At 51.2% G+C, this 18,033-nt stretch overlaps 7 protein-coding genes across 7 annotated transcripts; 2 read left to right on the forward strand and 5 right to left on the reverse strand.

Annotated features, from left to right (window-relative positions):
• Positions 1-635: 635 nt before the first annotated feature.
• AUEXF2481DRAFT_48030 (uncharacterized protein) lies at positions 636-3,986 on the reverse strand (the record flags this gene model as incomplete). The annotated part of the gene is made up of 2 exons (XM_013485239.1): positions 636-3,319; positions 3,371-3,986. The coding sequence occupies 2 exons, from the start codon at positions 3,984-3,986 to the stop codon at positions 636-638; spliced, it is 3,300 nt and encodes a 1,099-aa protein (XP_013340693.1).
• A 1,559-nt stretch (positions 3,987-5,545) lies between these two features.
• Positions 5,546-6,531, reverse strand: AUEXF2481DRAFT_32445 (uncharacterized protein; the record flags this gene model as incomplete). Its single annotated transcript, XM_013485202.1, has 2 exons — positions 5,546-6,377; positions 6,455-6,531. 2 exons carry the CDS (start codon positions 6,529-6,531, stop codon positions 5,546-5,548), a joined length of 909 nt encoding a protein of 302 aa, XP_013340656.1.
• Positions 6,532-7,763: 1,232 nt separating this feature from the next.
• Positions 7,764-8,316, forward strand: AUEXF2481DRAFT_439319 (uncharacterized protein). The gene has a single exon (XM_013485290.1). The coding sequence runs from the start codon at positions 7,958-7,960 to the stop codon at positions 8,243-8,245; it is 288 nt and encodes a 95-aa protein (XP_013340744.1). The 5' UTR covers positions 7,764-7,957; the 3' UTR covers positions 8,246-8,316.
• A 1,104-nt stretch (positions 8,317-9,420) lies between these two features.
• On the reverse strand, positions 9,421-10,578 carry AUEXF2481DRAFT_439591 (uncharacterized protein). Its single transcript, XM_013485291.1, has 3 exons — positions 10,422-10,578; positions 10,104-10,368; positions 9,421-10,052 (listed from the first exon to the last, which is right to left on the reverse strand). The coding sequence occupies exons 1-3, from the start codon at positions 10,452-10,454 to the stop codon at positions 9,694-9,696; spliced, it is 657 nt and encodes a 218-aa protein (XP_013340745.1). The 5' UTR covers positions 10,455-10,578; the 3' UTR covers positions 9,421-9,693.
• A 346-nt stretch (positions 10,579-10,924) lies between these two features.
• On the forward strand, positions 10,925-12,848 carry AUEXF2481DRAFT_43343 (uncharacterized protein). Its single transcript, XM_013485228.1, has one exon. The coding sequence runs from the start codon at positions 11,098-11,100 to the stop codon at positions 12,718-12,720; it is 1,623 nt and encodes a 540-aa protein (XP_013340682.1). The 5' UTR covers positions 10,925-11,097; the 3' UTR covers positions 12,721-12,848.
• A 515-nt stretch (positions 12,849-13,363) lies between these two features.
• AUEXF2481DRAFT_68883 (uncharacterized protein) lies at positions 13,364-15,319 on the reverse strand (the record flags this gene model as incomplete). The annotated part of the gene is made up of 2 exons (XM_013485241.1): positions 13,364-13,573; positions 13,826-15,319. The coding sequence occupies 2 exons, from the start codon at positions 15,317-15,319 to the stop codon at positions 13,364-13,366; spliced, it is 1,704 nt and encodes a 567-aa protein (XP_013340695.1).
• A 222-nt stretch (positions 15,320-15,541) lies between these two features.
• AUEXF2481DRAFT_68884 (uncharacterized protein) lies at positions 15,542-17,820 on the reverse strand (the record flags this gene model as incomplete). Its single annotated transcript, XM_013485242.1, has 2 exons — positions 15,542-15,886; positions 15,940-17,820. 2 exons carry the CDS (start codon positions 17,818-17,820, stop codon positions 15,542-15,544), a joined length of 2,226 nt encoding a protein of 741 aa, XP_013340696.1.
• Between the last annotated feature and the right edge of the window lie 213 nt (positions 17,821-18,033).

An 18,033-nucleotide genomic window follows, 5' to 3' on the forward strand; every position in this document is an offset into this window, starting at 1 on the left:
CATAAACTACCCACATACGTTAATCACAATGGTATCAGTCACAGAAATGGAACGACTGAAAGATGAGATGAGAAAGCATGGGGCATTACAAATTCATTTTTCTAATTCGTCTTCTAGGAAAAAGTAGCGAGAGGACAAACAATGTAAACATTTCTTGATTCAGACAAAACAGGGCAAATAACTCCACATCACTCCATCGCTAGAAAAGGAGAAAAAACAGGGTGGAAATATTCAAACAAATTGCTCTGCTCCATTCAATAGGAAACAAGCAGAGTTGTGGCGAGACGGCTCCCAAATGTCCAGGAGACCGAACGATCCAAAACTCTTGAAGAAGTGAAAAGAGGCGTGAGGATGGAGATGCAAGAACAATGAAGAGGGTATAGTACAGCAAGCCAAGGCATGTAAGCAAAAGCGAGGTAGCTACCGCAGAAAGGGAGAAGAAAGTGTTGGGCAAGGGGTATAGCGAATCTGTGGCGTTGTTCAAGTTGGCTGATGTCGAAGACCGGAGTCCAATAAAGCGAGTGTTGGGCGTTAGGAAAAAGGAGCAGAAGACGAGATGATGCAGGAAAATGCAAGAAAAGCATAAAAAAAGCGGGAGATATTTTGTAGGCTGGTTGAGTGGTTGCTGGATGATATTATGCGGGAGTCTCTTCGTCGACGCTCAAGCCCATCATGGAGGGTATAGGCTTGCGCTTTGTACGCGTTTGTGGACGAGGAAGACCTTGTACTGCTCTGGGCTCTTTCATGAGTGTAGTGTCCAGTTTCGCAGGGATCCTACTGACGACCTGGCGGTAGTCACCAGGGAAGCGAGAGTTGGGTGCTGCAGTAGATGCCGAACGCCATAGATGTTCCGACGTGTCGAATAACCAGGAAGTGTTGTGCTTGGAGAATATAGAGCCTCGACCTCTGTTTCGCTTGGCGAGGATGATCTCGTCGAAGAGTTTGATGGAAGGATGTTCGGCTCTAGTAGACTCGCGTTCGTGGATGAACTCATTGAACATCTGAGTCTCACGCATCATGGCAATGTGCTCGGTCTGCTCGCCAGGTACACTGCGGATGAATTGATCCATATTGAAGTGGTACACCATGCCTGCCTTTCTGCGCTCACCTGATGCAGGATGCATGAAGCGACGGTAAGTGTACAGGAGCGAGGCGAAGCAGCGCACAAAGACAGCACGGACGGCTTCGGTGCGGAAGGCGAGCGGGCAGACGACCGAGATCTCGTGAAGGCAGCGGGGATGTACGCTGGTGTTGCATCCACCGCAGCGGTAGACACCATCTTCGCATTTGTCATCGCAGATGCTGCAGTATGTCTTGTCTTCGCGCGGGCGCCACACTAGGCAATGGCCCTCGACCCACTTGGTGGTGTCGGTGTCACGAGGGCAAGAAGGCTGAACAGCGTTGGGCATGATGGTGGAAGCGGCGAGGGTAGACGGTGCGTACACAGAGGGCGCGTAGCCGGCAGAGTTTGCCAGGGTCGATGTTGACATGCTGCTGGTATGGCTGATGAAGGGCTGAGCGCCATTAGCAACACTAGGTCTTCGAAGATTGGCCATGCGATCAAAGCCGAAGGACGAATTGCGCCTGCTTGCTACATCGAAATGTCCAGAGCGCTTTTCACGAAGGGAAGTCTGCATGCTGTAGCCTGAATCATTGCGAGAAACTGGGGTCGTAGGGAAGGTCTGTGATATCGGGGAAGGAATGGTGGGAGATGGTGGAGATCTGGTAGATGAAGATCGGCGGTCTTCTCTTGTGGTTGAGCCTGTAGAAGGGCGGTCGCTTCCTCGCGAAGCAGTTCTGAAGTTGAGGAAGGCATTGAGAACGATATTGCGATTCTGCGTAGGCACAGGCATCTCCGCAAACGCTGCAGAATTGGCACCAACCAAAGAGGCCAAGCTCGAGAGTGTGGCTCTTTGACTGTAAATCTGAGGGTTCTCGGAGGAGAATGCGTTGTTGGGGAAGGTCTCGATGGCGTATGAGGGAGGACCGACCGGCACGCCGTAACGTGTGTGGTGAGGCGCGACTGCTTGCAACGAAGCGACGAGCTTTCTACGCTGTTGGCGAGGCAGGAGCGTGGGTCGTGACGTGCTTTCGATCGTGTCCTGGTCAAGGTCCACAAGCACAAAGTCGTCATCAGGAAATTCGAGGTTTTCGTATCTTCGCTCCACACCCACAATGTATGGACAAGGGGCTTCGAGAGCCTGGATTAGTCGTGCTGGGAGAACAGGAATAAAGACACCGGCCCACTTTAGAGGGTAGATCAGACTGGTGATGGCGGCGCTCGCAAGATGCAGCATGGATGTGTGTGATGAGAGCAAGATGATTCGTGATTCGGAAAGGACGTATTCGAACAGAGTGACAATGTTGTTCAAGGAGAGCGATCGGAAAAGAGCGTAAATATCGCTGTTCCGAGAGCCAGGAATTTCGTTCTCGGCCTCCTTTCTGGCGTACAAGCGCAGTTCTCGAATAGCCACCTCGATTTGTGTGCTAGAGGACATGGGGCTCGGAGCTTCGACGCATAAGTTGACGACGTATCGTTCGAGCGGCTGCCACATGCCGATTTTGGGAGAACTTGGAGGCACGCGAAGAACGGCACCGTTCGTCATGGGCGTAACGATGGCCTTGAGCCACTCTTTCCAGAAACTTGTCATGGCGCCGTCTTTGCCGAGAACACCATAGCATCGCGGGATCCAGAAGCCGCTTTCGCCATCTGTGAGACCTTCGATTTTGGAGGCCGCTCCATGTCGTACTGGTCGCAGAAGATCGGCCATGAGAGAGATTTTCTCTTCGACGGCGCTGATTTGATCGTCAAGTTTCTCTCTTTCAGCCGAGCCTTGCGCAGCGTTGGGTAGCTCGGCCAGTAGTCTCGATAGCTTTGCTCTTTCTCCTGCTAGTCGTTCCCCTAAGCTGCTCGCCAGTTCCCTCTCTTCATCGCTCATATTGGCTTTGCGCCATGCCTCGCATTGTCGTTCAAGCTCGACCGAGGCGGATTCGTTGAGCGGCATCCATACTGTGATACAGATAGCGTGTAGCTTTGAACCATCGCCGGTGGTCATGGCAAAACCATGCCATGTCGATCTTGGCCGCTCGTCGGATGAGACAACAACGACGTCGTTCGGAAAGGCAAACATAGGTACGTAATCGGGGAATGGACATCTTCGCTTCATTTCATCGTCTTGAGCTTTCGGAGGGTATCTGTCGAGCAGAACGGGTTCGTATCGTCGTTTCAGGGGGTGCATGTCGGGTGAAGCCTTGAAAGGCTTCGGCGTAGGGATGACAGAGTTGTAGCCACTCAGTCGTTTGGAAGTGCGTGTCGAGGCTAGCGAAGTCCGGTCAGCCGGTTGGCTTAACGACGTGCTGAAATACTCACGTTGTCTTGATACTGACACTGAGGGCTGTCTCTTCATGCTATTCATGGTCGATAGGCGCCTCCTTAATCCACCGATACCTCCCTTCTGTGCTGCCGCATTGTTTGCTGCCTCCTCGGCGCTTGTGATGCGCACTGTTCTCGGTCTTGGTTTCGGTGTCCGCGATGTTTGCGGCACGACTGCTCCAGCTTGTACTTGAATCTCTTCCAGGAAATTCTCCCTTTCGGACGCGAACTTGCGAAGCGCAATTTCGAAATCCTCATCGCTTAGACCGGGCGCTTCTGTTTGTAGCCCCTTGATAGTCGCGCTACTGCGATTGCTTGGTGTCGGCTTGTAATCTCCAGGACCAATGACACTGCTAATGCTTTTCCGCGCTTCCCAGCTGTAGCGAGATGATCCCCTTTTCGTCCTGTCCGTGTTTGGGGAGCCTGGTGTTGAGGGCCTGGGCGATGTGGCGCTGTCTGTCTCGAGAGCAATGTCTTCCTCGATGGTCTCGTCTACCGCCGGCGGGGAGGTGGCAGCATGCTCGCGTTCGTCGTAGATCTGAGTCGACTCAATGCCGGATATGAAGAAGTAGTCGGCCAAGGGCACCGACGTCGAATCCTTGGTTGGTGCCATGTGTAATTATGCAAAGTGGTATGGTGATTTGTTGCTAAGGTCTATTCCATTGATCGCAGGGGTGTTAATAGGGCGAGCTTGTGGATAACCAAAAGGAGTGACTATAGATTGCGGTAGATGATGCAAAGCGCCAGGGGTGAGGAGCTCTCGTGACGAGCAACGGTCGTCGTGAGGAGAAAAAGTCTAAGGGCGGTTCGCAGTGTAGGTTGAGTTTGTTGGGCGTCTGGTCGCAGGAAAGCTGGCAGCTGGAGCTCGAACAAGTGGAAAGAGCAAAAGCAGAGCGAGCGAGGGGTTCGCGAATGCTAATATCCAAAGTGGAAGGGAAAACCGCTGGAAACTCCTGTCGATCCTTTGACTTGCTTTGGCAGACTGTCAAACGGTCTCTGTTTCGAAAAAAGGTCAACCAACTGGCAGACGTGGAAGCACAAGGCACAACAGTTTCCCTGGATGCCGGGTGGTTTATGCCTGTCCGCTGCCCGCTATCGATCAATCTATGGCTCGGGGCAGCCAAGGGGACAACAGAGTTTAGCCTGTCTGTGCGCAACTTGGCCACTTGCAACGGAACTGCTGCTCTCCTTTGTCTCTCGGTGCATGCTGACGCGGTGTTTGATTCCTGCTTCCCTGATAGATTGCAAACGCGTGCGAGAGACGACTGATCATGACAGAGCGAATATCCACTCCTAAGCGCGCGCACTATGCTGAAAGGATTCTTTTGTCTACACACCCTCATCCTCCGCACCACCGCACCCACCCTGGTACAAGTATAGCATCGTGTGTCTCGAGCTCGTGTCCCGAGCCTGTCCATCACTTTACTTTTCTCCTATGTTTTGGCCAGGCCAAGAGGGCCGGCTAGCCACAAATACGGCATTTTAGTGGTCCTCTACCCCGTTTCGGTCAGAGACCCTTCCACTTCTCCACTTGTTGCTGCACACGCGATCGGCAATAATAAACATCCATTCTTCGCGCGGCGCAATTTCGTATCGCCTGTCATTGTGCGCCTCACCATGCCTCCCTGATGTGCTGCAGAATCCAGCTTTATCAGAGACAAGAGTTATGTGCGATTGCTCCTATGCGCCCTTTCCGCCATCCCCTTGCACCCAGCAACAGGGAGCACATGAAAATCTCGCCTGCTCTTAAACTCTTAAAGCAGGCGCAAACGATCTGCGGAGAACGCCCCTCATGTTTCAAACTAGCAGCACTCTCACTCGACCAATGGATAATTGCACAAAATCTCCGCAATCATGAGTCTCGGCGTAAGAAATATCATGATGCGTACCGGACTTCGAATACGCCTCACGGTGGCTCCATGGTCCCAGTCGTGTGTAATTCCACGATCCAAGGCTCGAGCCCATCTGGGCTGAGGAAACCTGACTCTGTGTTACTTCTGTCTCACGGCAAGCCGGCAACAAACAATCATGAACCCTGGGCGGCTGAGACATCTTCTGTAGCACTCCGAGGACTGAGTCAACTAGGTAAGCCGCTCCCGACGTCTCATCCATTCGATGCGCCGAGTATGATTCGATTAGACTTTGCGTAATCAAACCCAAGTGCCATCGTCATCACCTTGCTCTACTGCCTAGCCAGCCTGTCGTCAAACTACCCTTTTCCCCCATTGGGCTTCTCCAGTCGACATGGAGTTGAGCAAGAACTGTTCTGCCATTCTTCTCGTCCAGATCCTCTCCCTGAGTCTGCTCGAAGGTAAACGCGACTTGCATGACGTCTTGAGGACTCAATATAGGGTTCTCATCTGTTGCAGTCCAATTCAGGCTCTTGCTTGTAAGGCCCTGAGCCGTGCTAACGATGGCCTTTTCCAACACGATTGGTGTTTCGGTGAGATTCTCAAGTTGAGCTTCTAGTACAAATCTCCGCGCATTGGGTACATCCTTTCTGGCTGCGAGATCGCCTACCTTTGTCCTTACACCCAGAGCAGGTTGCGCGACAAACTGATACAGCTTCCTAAATGTCCGCTTGTTTGTGGCATCGTCTCGAGTTTCTTGGTAGGTGACGGTGACGGCTAGGACATGAGGTCCATCTTCGCGTAGTTCGTGCCGTACAATCCTCTGTAGTGTCTGTGCAGGCTGTGTATCTTGCCCCTCTACAGTGTCTGGTCCTTCGAGATCCAATGCAATGCTACCACTCGGCACTTGCAGTTCGGCACTTAGTTGTACATCTCGTACGACAATAGGAGATGATGGCGGGAGTTCGTTGTTCGCGCATAACGTGCAAGAGAAAACGGTGCCCACGTAGGCAGCACCAAAGGCAGGAGGCAGTGCCAGCAACGGTGAGAGCGGGAAGGCATCATTCGGCGCAGCAGGGTAGGGCAGTGAGGCTCTTGCGATTAGGTCGTCTCCGGGGAGTGTATGTGCCGGCGATAGTGATGGGTGGGACAGCCTACTCTCGTGCAAGATTCGCTCGTCAGTAAGCAGCTCAGTCAAGGCACATTGACAACCAGGCCAGCAATCATTTACCTAAGCACCTTAAGACTGATGCTATGCGGAGATGCGCCGGCACCGGCGACACTGCCTGCTGCACGAGCTTGTGCCATTCTTATTCAAGCCTGACAGCGAAATGCAGGCCTAGCGAGGGAACAGAGTCAGAGCGATGCGATGCGAACAAGATTAGGTGCTATTCTTTGTCTCCATCAACTCGCTCGCAAGGAAAGCACAGGCTACGCAACCCACGCGACGACTGTCAAAATGGCTTGGAAACTCGGAGAGCCGACATCCGAACTTGTGGCCCGCGCTCAAGCTCCTTCGCCATGAGCCCCTGCAGCCCCCGTTGCTTGGAGGAGAAAGGATCTCGTTTGTTTACCCCTGTAATGACTTGTCTGTGGCCTGCCCCTCCCTCCAGACACCCTGATCTCCTGCACAGCATGTGTGATGTACGCCATGGATTTTGACGCCCACTCATCGCCTCCAAGAAGCTGAAATTGCTGCTCGAGGATCATTGACCCGACCATCAATTCCACTGGAGGATCATCCTCCACAGTTATTGTCTCGAATAGACATCTCACTCCTTGTCCTCCGCCTTCGTACAAGACATATTGCCTTGTCTGTTCGAAAATCAATAGCTCTTGACGCCATGGATTGATGTCTTTGCTCTTTCGCTTCTGATCGGCCACATTTCCTCATCAAGACCCCCCCCCCCCCCCCTTTCTGGACTTGGTCCTTCTGCGAGCACGTTGGTTTCTTGACGAGATATGCCGGGGGGAGGTTTGCCCGTTGTATAATATGTCGTTTCTCGATGCAGATACTTGAGATTTGTGGCTGCTAGCAAATGTACCCCCTTTCGTGTGGCATATCCTCCTAACCGCTTCCAATCCCCATGCTTAACCTTTTATAGGTTTATGCAAGCTGGACGGTAGATATGCCTTGTATCTCTGTACTTGGGCCAAACTCGAGGGCATAGGTGTGCACTGACGTACATTTCTATTTTTGGAAGACTTATTTATGAGAGGTATACTAACGTGATTCTTGGACAACTGTTTACTCTTTTGGTTTGATGGCTTATAGTGTAACTCGCGACAGAAGCAGTAACTGCAGCGACGGTTCCAAGTTTGGTCGCAAGGCATATTGCATCTCATGATTCAAGTGAGGGATTCATACTAGACTCGAAAGGTGAACGGCCGTAGCATATTCTTAGAGACACGATTGTTTGAGACACCCGTATGCGAATTTGAGACAGGAGAAAGTACCAAAGGAGTGCACGTCACAGCCGCCGTCGTATTTGCCAAGATATTTCAATCTTCGTCAGATCAGTATAGCTAACGTATTTGACGAGTGGGGGCTCATCTGACAATCCAGCACTAAGTGAGTAACTTAAAGCTATTAATCAATCGAGCTTGTATAAGCAGATAGGCACGGCTTCGGCCTGACGCTTAGCCAGTATAGTGCGAACATCGTATAGGGTCCTATATACGGTAGCGACTGTCATCAAATTAGAGCATGAATCGACTGTCATCAAATTAGAATATGATTCGTAAGGAGAGCACCATTGTTCCAGAACAGACAGAGCGCACAAGAACTCGAATACCATTGCCCTTGCTCAAGGGCTCCTTCCACTTCCTGGTGGTGAAGGAAAGTCCTGAAGTTGGACATCACTCCATCCAGGGCCTATCAATCCTGGCGATACTGATCGGATACTGCCTCGTTCTGCACCACCTGTGCTCTGTAGATCCACTAATGTCGCGTTCGAATTTTCGGTTTGAGATGTTGTCGGTAACCTTAGCATGTTCATTTCAAGCTCTTCCTCATCTCTAACAGGTGTAGTCGGTCGAGAGGGTTTATCGGCAGAATGTTGTGCGCACGTGAGTGCATACCCTTCAGGGAACCACTCAAGCCTGACTATTGTCTCGCTAGCTACACTCAAGGATTCTGTATTGTTTTTGACGCGCAGTTCCCTTTAGGTCGTCTCCTCGGGTCCGTATAACATCGTGGCGACACTGTTGGCCTTCCAATCATCGATCTGGGTTCTATGTGCTTCAATGATCGAGAGTATAAAGAACACTGTACCGACTGGGAGAGTACATTTAGCAAACATGAGCACATGGTGATGGACACTTCTTCTTCAGACTCACTTGTGGTTAAAGACAATGGCAGGGCCAGGAATGCCCAACGTACTTGGTAGTACTTGACCCACTGCTGTGTCTTACCAAGCATCGGCTTCGATCCAAGGCTGCGAATCGCGTTGCTCATACTTCTTGCTATGGCGTCTAATGTTGCATTCAAGTCGGTCTGGTTGTACAATGGCTGGAGGACAGGGCTACCATATGTGTAGAGCGGTGGTAGATTGTCCTGAGTCACGGCTTTCACCGTTCCATTGTCGTTTTCTTGCTTGATTAAAGACGCCAGAAAGTCGACTGTACATAGCATAGCACTCTGCGCTATGCTAAAATTGCCGCTAATACCTTTTTGCAGAGGCGCGGGATCGATGGCGTAGTCGTCGCGATGCAAAAATTTATGATGATAAACAGGATTTGACTCAAACGTTCCTGAATCGATCTCAAGCCCATTGGGGTGCGAATAGGTCTGGTCGACTCCCTTTACTGGTAACCATGAGTCCGGAACTTTCTGTGAAGCACTTGCCACAACATGCTCGATGAGAATGTTATTGACAACAGAGGAGTTGTACACGTTCAGAGTTGACTCTAATCCGCATTCCATGGCCGATGCATCCGCAGCATCCCAAGATGCACTGCCGAGAGTATGGCTGTTGTCGGTCAGGATCACGGTGAATAAAGCGAGTAAGGCTGTGAATGCAGCGAGTAAAGCTTGAGAGCCCTTGAAGTTGACAGTGCAATTCGGATTAGCGACGACTGCTGCTTGTAGGACAGAGAACGTATTGGCTGCTCGCCAAGCTTCATTAGTGTTTGTAAGGGTCAAGTCAAGATATTCCAGCGTCCAGTCTGACCACGTGATTGGAGATTTGGTCTGCCTCGCAGATGATGATGAGGCGCTAGAAGTTGCCCTCTTCTCTATCCCCACGGTGGCTTTAGTTGCGCTGGACTTGATTGGGGCTATCAGAGAGTTCAAGGGCGATACATCGGAGAAAATCGGCAGAGGCGCCACAGGGTATGATGCTACATCCTCAGTCGCAGCAGATACTGGAGAATTGTCTAAGGAGGTAGCCGAGGTAGCTAGACCTTTCGATGATGGCTTCCGGGTTGTCGAGGTTGTTGTCTTGGTTCGATCCTCCAGGTTCGTCCTCTTCAGATTATCGGAGACTTCAAAACATGTGCTATGTATAGCCAGTGAGGCGTACTCAGGCCAAGTACAGTTACCGGATACGCACGTGAAGGACACGTCTCGAAACCATTGCTCGTTGCTGCATTAAGACCGTCGTATACGGAGGCACTGATAGAAAAGCCTGGTGTTGTATCGACCTTCGGATGTCTTGATGGATATGTGAGAATACATTGGGTACCACCATCGAGACGAAATGATCTGCCGATAGTGGCACCATTACTTTCCTGATCGACCAGACGCCCATAGTCCGAGATGATTGCTTGCAGGAAAGGTTCAACCATGAAGCCTAGGGCTATGATAAGAGCTCCAGCGGAAACCAGATGTCTATAACGCGTTAGACCTGACATATAAGTAGTCTATAGTTGGAGAACATTCCGACCACGCATGCACCAGAGGAGCCTGAAGCTCTCTAGGGTGTCGCGACTCCCAGCATCAATGGCTTTAAATGTGCTTAAGGGGCCGCTTCTGTTGCGAAACCATGTCCACTTGCCCTGGGAGAGAGCAGCAGACACTGCCATGAGCAGACCTGACTTGAAGGCCTTGTGATCCGAAGCGGGAGCGACGAAGATGATTCTGAGGTCGGGGTCGCGCTTGCTAACTCTTGACCTCTTGGAAATCGAAGTCAAGAGACCTTTGGCCTAGCGATGTCAATCTCCAGCATGTTGCTAGATCAAATGTTCATCATACAGACGCTCAATAGCAGTGACGTGATGAGCCCGACCATTCACATACAGCCCTCTTTTGAGCAGCGGGTGGCGTTGCAGCAGGCGATGAATGCGACGAAAATTGACAGCACTCAATTAGAATCACTCAGCCATGCTCCGGGCATCTTGATGCGTATTGGCGATTGGGCGAGCGAGGTGCATGAGGCGCGTCGAATGAAAACTGGTGAGTGTTACTAACACAAATACAGTCGTTCTCAACGGATGCAAATGGCACGCTGGCAACGGCATTGGTGCTACATCAGCATGTTCATGGGTATTTTGTTATAAGCTGGAGGGATCTGAATGTATGATATGTCGGCTGCTCGAATGTCCAATTTTGGGTCAAAGAAGCTGGTCGAGAAAGGTAGCCAAATGTCCAGTCATCAACGAACAGCTCGGAAGCTTCGGCAGTCGAAAGCCAAAGTACTGACGTAACATCGAGGTTAGCACCACAATCTAACACGTTCTACTGATCTCCAATGCTTTGTTGATTGTTACCTGCTTCAGATACCCTGAAGCTCCATAGACAAATCTCGGAATAGATCCACCACCTCAACACTTATACCTGATCATAACTCATGTCAACACAGTCAATCCGTGTTACATCTCAAGAATCTCAATAGACCAATCCACCCACAAGGGTAGAATCGACTTCAAGAGATCATGTCAAACAAGAGTGTCTCACTCGAGGCACACGCTCAACGGACTAAGCGAGTAGCATCTCAAGTCCGCTCGTTCTACGACAGAAAGGAACCCTTCCGGATATTCCATGGCAGTACTAGCAGCACAAGACGCCAGGAGCAGGACCGCAGTAAAATGGTATCAACCAGCGACTTCACCGAGATTCTGAAGATCGACCCAGAAAAGCGCATTGCTGTTGTCGAGCCAAATGTCTCTATGGAGAAGCTTGTCGATGCCACATTACAGTATGGCCTAGTTGCACCTGTCATTATGGAGTTCAAAGAAATCACTGTTGGTGGTGGATTCAGTGGTACTTCTGGCGAGAGCAGCTCTTTTCGACATGGTGTTTTCGATAATATCGTAAATAGTATCGAGATTGTGCTGGGAGACGGAGAGATTGTGCAAGCTTCCCGCACGGAGAACTCGGACTTGTTCCACGGAGCTGCAGGTTCATTTGGCACTCTCGGAGTGGTTACACAGATCGAAGTCCAACTAGTGGAGGCTGGCAACTTCATGGAACTGGAGTACCACTCTGTGTCGAGTGCTCCAGACGCCGTGAAAGTCATCGAGCATTACACCGCCAACGAGGACGTTCAATATCTGGACGGTATCATGTTCTCCAAGACCAGCGGAGTGATCATCGCAGGTCGAATGGCCAGCAAACCATCTCCAAGATGCAAAATCACAAAGTATCTTTCACGATCAGATCCCTGGTTCTACGTCCGAGCCCAAGAAATCCTCAACCACGACATCCCGGCCTCGAGCACCAAGACCTTCACCGAATGTGTACCCATCAAAGACTACCTCTTCCGTTTCGACAGAGGAGCCTTCTGGGGCGGCTACTACGCCTTCAAGTATCACTTCGCTCCCTTCAATAAACTGACCCGCTACCTCCTCGACGACCTCATCCACACAAAAACAATGTACTCCGCTCTCCACAAATCCGGTCTCGCAAACGAATTTATCGTCCAAGATATCGGGTTCCCATACTCCACAACACCAGACTTCATCGATTACCTAGATGAAAGCTTCAACCTCTACCCTCTCTGGTTATGCCCACTGAAACTCAATGCGCCTTACCCTCTAATGCCAAAAGGAAAACACTACTCCCAAGACACCGTCCGCGTCATAAACATAGGAGTATGGGGACCAGGCCCCCGCAACCACACCTCCTTCACCGCCGCAAACCGCGCCATAGAAGCCAAAACCGCAGCCCTCGACGGTCTAAAATGTCTCTACGCCCACGCTTTCTACACCTCTTCCGAATTCTGGTCCTTGTACGATAAACCCCACTACGACACCCTGCGCCAAAAATACCACGCTGAAATTTTACCTTCTGTATTTGACAAGGTGACGAAAAATGGCATGGATGGGGAAGAAGGGGGTGTATTTGAGAGGTTGAAGAATGTTAGGCCTGTAAGGGGGATTTATGGTGCGCTTTGTGTGTTTTGGAGTGGGGGGTTGCCGTTTGCGTGGGTGCATCAGGGATTGAGTGTTGTTTTGTCGCCGTTGCTGTTATTTATTTTTGTTAGTGCGTGGATTGTGTCGTTTGCAAAGGATATTTTGGGGTTGAGACAGAGAATTGGAAAGGTGCATGTTGAGTAGAAAGGTTTTGGTTGGGTGATTTTTAAAAAAAAAAAAGAAAGAAAAAAAAAGAAGGATGTCTATACCCAAAAACACAACCTTCAAGATATGTCATCACATGACTCTCACAATTCAACTTAGCTTTCCATGATTCCTATCCATAATGTGTTCTTATCATTGTGTGGCTTGGGATACTGAAAATGATATAAGCAAAATCCTCCACAAAAAAAAATCACAGAGGTCGATATATACCACCCACAAACAGCAAAAATATGGATCACTGGTTAACGAGTGTTTGAACTCTCGACCCTTCGTGCACTCATGCATGCTGCCGTAACAAACACACACATGGGAGACAAATACGCTAACGAATGCGCCACAACCCCGATGATGGTTAGAGGGAAGCAAGACTGGAAAAAGAATGCTATAGACAAGGAGCGAGAGTGGGGGAAAAAAGAAAAAAAAAAGGAGAAAGTTGATCTTCTGACCTGTATCATACTGTACCTCCTCAGAGTTCCTCTTCACTCGTGCAGCATCCCTCCTCACAAGCCTTCGTTGAACGCTTTCCATAGCCAATTGCATTTGTTACCACTCAAGTTCCATCATCTCTTCTATCCTACGAACCGAATTCCCCCCTCCTCTGCTATTCCCACTTCAGAGATACTCAGCGCTCATCACGAGGCGCAGAAGAAGGCAACATAGGCTCACTAACACCACGAATCTCCTCTCTCATTTCCTTCTTGATTCTGGTGATTGTGCCCGCGCCACCGTATACCATTGCTGTGTAGACCATTGCGATACTGGCGCCTGCATTGAGCACTTCTAGGGCTTGCTTGCCATTTGTGATGCCGCCGGTTGCGAAGATTACTTTTTCCTTGTTGGTGTCTAGGTCGGCTGGGGTGGAGAGGGAAGTCTTCTTTGAGGGTATTGAGGAGGAAGACTTGGAGGAGAGCATCTTTTCGGCAGCATCAGGGGCGGCACCGAGAGCTGGCTCGACGGCTGAGAAGGCTGCTTTTGTCTCTGCGGTTGTGGTGGCGGAGGATGAAGAGGGCGAGTCTGGCAAGTGGCGTTCGGGGATCTGGATGATGGATTGATCGCGGCTCGACTTATCCGCTGTCTCGGTTACAGGCTTGAGGTTCTTGAGGTCGCGCTCTACGCTTGACTCGATTGAAGACTTTGTCTCTGCGTCTAGGCTGTTGGGAGCGGCACTTTGTGTCGCGTCGGACTTTTGCTGCAATCGCTTTCTGATCTTTTCCTTCATGGCCTCGGTCTCGAGCTGGAACTCTGACTTTTCCGGTTGCTTAGGTGCTTCGATCTTCTTGGTTTCAGGCTTGGATTCGGACTTGGTCTCGTTGGGTCCCTTGTCCAGTGCTGCTCTGTACTTCTTGACCAGAGCGACTGTGCGCTCGAACAACTGGGGACCGGAGTAACCACCCATTTCGAGCATGATCTTCTGTTCGCTTTCAGGAAGCATGTAGTTTGCGGGCAGAGGATCGGGACGCTTCTTTGTGGTGTTGCCGACAATGATACCGTCGACACCACTGGCCCAAACAGCACCACAGATACCGCTGACCTGTTCTTCGCTATCCTCATCCGGAGAGACCTTGACCATGACGGCTGGCTTCGTCGCGCGATCAGTATTTCTGGCAGCATCAACAACAGCAGTCAGGATTTTGGTCAAGGGCGCAGCCTGCTGCAGGTTGCGAAGACCAGGAGTGTTGGGTGAAGAAACATTGACAACCAGGATATCGGCATACTTGGCGAGCTGATTGACACAGTAGACGTAATCTTGAGCAATGGCATCAATGTCGTTGTCCGGAGTCTCCTTCATCTTGGCCATTTGAACAGCGAGCAGACGACCAGGCATCTGACTGCCGGGAGGCACGCCAGCGTGACCGTCCAAGACAGACTGCTCTGCTACGGGATCCAGACCAAAGCCAATGGAGTATGCGAACTCGCGCAATCGCTGACGCAGACGAGTAGCGACACTGTCGGCACCTTCGGAGTTGAGACCGTAGCGGTTGATGATAGCATTCTGCGAGGGAATGCGCCAGACACGAGGCTTAGGGTTACCCTCCTGCGGGTGAGGGGTGATACCACCGACCTCTACGATACCAGCGCCGAAGCCCAAGACGACATCAGGGATATCGGCGTTCTTGTCCAGACCGGCAGAAGTTCCAATGGGGTTGTCCAAGACATGTCCGAACACCTCGACCTTCAAGTCTCCGCTGATATCGGGATTGCCTCTCTCGCGAGGATGCAGGCCAACCGAGTATAGCGCCTTAAGTGTCTTGTTGCTGATCTTGTGGGCTTCCTCAGCATCGGGGATGAAGGTACGCAACACACGCGGCACGAGCCATTGGTGGAAGGTCGCGCGAGTGTCTGTGACATATAGATATCCAAATCCCAGGACGGCGAGTAGGGAGGTTCCGAAGATCAAGTTCTTGATGCGAGTGAGACCTGAGCGGGCGTCTCCAATCTTCTCGTTGCGGGCGACTTCTTGCTTGAGCTCTGTCGATGCATGGCGAACTTGTTGGGACAGTCGGAAGGTCGGTCGTGGGCGAAATGGCGCAGCGCTCCGTGCAGCCTGCACTCGGGACAACTGTAATTGACCTCTCATCGTATCGCGCAACTACTGAGGAACCAATCTTGACTGTCTGATCATCATCTTGATCGCATCGCCCTCCGACCTTCGGGGGTTCGCCAAGGCCTCCGCGTCCAACTCCGCAACTCCGTCTTCACCCGAAGGAATACATTGAACCCAAACTCGACCTTGATGGAAAATGTATGAAAGGTCATATCCTTTTGTGTAAAAGTGAAAAACAGAGATTCTTAACCAACTTCAATCCACCTTGTCTCCTGTGGCTGGACCGCCCAATAGTCCATCCTTCTCATTACCCACTGTGAAGAAAGACCCCGTGTTGCCGAATGCCTTTCCCCTTCTGATCAATCCTCTACCCCAGATACTCGCTCCGATAAGCATGCCAATCACCAGCCCAATTGTTATCAGAGGGTGAGCCCACATGCCTCTTCGCACTGTCCATGCCAGATGGCCCAGGAACGAGTTCTTGTGCTTGGGGCTAATCTTTGGTGGATTGGCTACCACCTTGGGAAGTGTCTCCAAGATAGATACACGCGATGGCACAATGGGGTTGCCAGTCGTCGTGAGATCCCAGTATCGTTGTTTCTATTGTAGGTTAGTGTTTGATCTTCTCCAGTGCCTCTTCGCGCAGAACTTACGTCTTCGTCGTTGATTACTACTTTCTCTCCATCTTTGACATCAATGCCGAATGTCGTCTTGAGCCAACGCTCCCAGAACACACCGTCAACCCAAGCGAAACCTATCTCTTTTCGAGGAATCTCGTTCATGTCGATTCTGATCTGTTTGGCTGCTCGTAGTCCGCGTTGATCGTTGCGGTCCTCTGCCTCTTCAATGCGCAATTGCTTAGCATCGCGGTACTCCTGTCTTTCTAGCTGGAAGGCTTGAATTTCCTTGTCAATCCATTCGAGAGCAGCACTTTTGAGTTCACGTCGCGCAATGGCGAAGTCTTCCTTGCGTTCACGGCTCAAAATGGCCAGAACGACGAGTCTGTGGTCCATAACATCACGAGCATTTGAGGCCGTCAGCTCAGGCACGATCGGCAACCAATTGGCCTGCATCCATCCCAAGACTTTGCGGAAGTCGCGCATATCTCTGGGGGACAGCGGAGTGTAGTATGTCGGCTTTCCATCTCTGGAAACGATCAGACGAGGCCAAGTCGAGATCTTGTATCTGGTAGCGAGGGCAGGATCCTTGGTCTTGACTAGCTTAGCATGGCCGATCAAGCTCAGCAACAATCGCTCGAGAGCCTGGAAATCCTCGCTAGTAGTGGCGTGGTCATAGAAGTAAAGGAAGATGACTTCCTCGTCCTTCTCAAGAGCTTCAAAAGCAGCAGCGTCGACGTCGACAACACCATCGCCGGCAGAGACAGCCTTGTTGGCATAGCTGATAAGATCACCGAGGCCACGAAGACCTTCGTACTCGATACGTTCACCTGCCTGGAAGTAGATCAGAGTAGGGTAGCCCTTGACGTTGACATCCTTGCAAAGACGTTTTTCGACCTCACAGTTGACTTCGCCAACATTCAACCGACCCCTCATATCGCGCGCCATGGCATGCCAACTGGGAGCCATAGCTTGACAATGGTGACACCAGGGAGCGTAGAACTTGATGAACCAGGGATCGTGGGTGGTAGTGACTCTGTGCTGGAAGGCTTCGGCGGTCAATGGGACAGAAGTACCAGCAGGATTGGGGGTTTCCTTTGCAACTTTTGTGGCCTGGAGCAGGGACTTGGTCGAGGTAGTTGAAGTGGTGGACTTGGTGACCTCTGCAATGGCGTCTGCCTCCTTTGCGGGACCAACGACAGCAGCACCCTTAAATTCGGGCGATGAGCTGGCGCCAACCTTGGGGAGCTTAGGGCCGTCCTTTTGTCTTGAGCCGGGCTTGATGGTTTCGAGCATACTCTCAATCCATTTGACCTCATCCTTCATAGGCAAAGCACCGACCTTGCGTTCCACCTCTTTACCATCCTTGAACTGAACAATAGTAGGGAATGAGTTGATGTTTTTATCGGAGCATGCGGAGCCAAAAGCGACACAATCGAGCTTAGCGAACTTGAAATCGTAGTAGCGGGTAAAAGAGTTGAGGGAGTCTGCGGAGTCCTTGTTGGAAGAAGGAAGAGGGTCCGAGGTGTAGTAAAACTCGTGGAGCGTCTGCCATGTCGGAGCGAAAGATTTGCAATGATGGCAGTAAGGCGAGAAGAATTCCACAAGCCATGTGCCTTTTTCGATGTCCTTGTCCAGGGTGGTTCCACTGAGCTCGGTGATCGGAGGGACGCTAACGCCATTGAAGACGGTCCCCTTGGGTCCAGAGTCTGCACCATCTGTGACGGGATCCTTGGCCGTCTCGCCCTTGACTTCCGGATCCTTCGCAGGTGAAGCTGGAGCATCGGGCGCATCTCGCGCTACAATCGAGGCGGCATCTCGAGCGACTGCGGGCGCATCATATTGGATCGGAGGGGCAGCAAACACAGAGGCAGCGAAAGAGAGGGCGATCAAGGGCGATATCAATAGTGATCGCATATTGGAGAGAAGCCCGCAGGCACTTTAGGCTGGGGTAGATGGTCGAGAATGAGGAGTTGGTGGGAGCGAGATAAGACTATCTGCTTAATCCAAGCCAAGGACGATTGTGTGGAACCAGCTGTCCAGGACAAGAGCGAACCCAGACAAACGAGTGACGTGGAGCAAGGGCACCGGTGGATATCAGGTCAGGGCATCGAAGCTCCAAAGTCAAGA

This window comes from Aureobasidium subglaciale (assembly GCF_000721755.1).
Source record: "Aureobasidium subglaciale EXF-2481 unplaced genomic scaffold scaffold_23, whole genome shotgun sequence".
In the NCBI taxonomy this organism is placed as follows: domain Eukaryota; kingdom Fungi; phylum Ascomycota; class Dothideomycetes; order Dothideales; family Saccotheciaceae; genus Aureobasidium; species Aureobasidium subglaciale.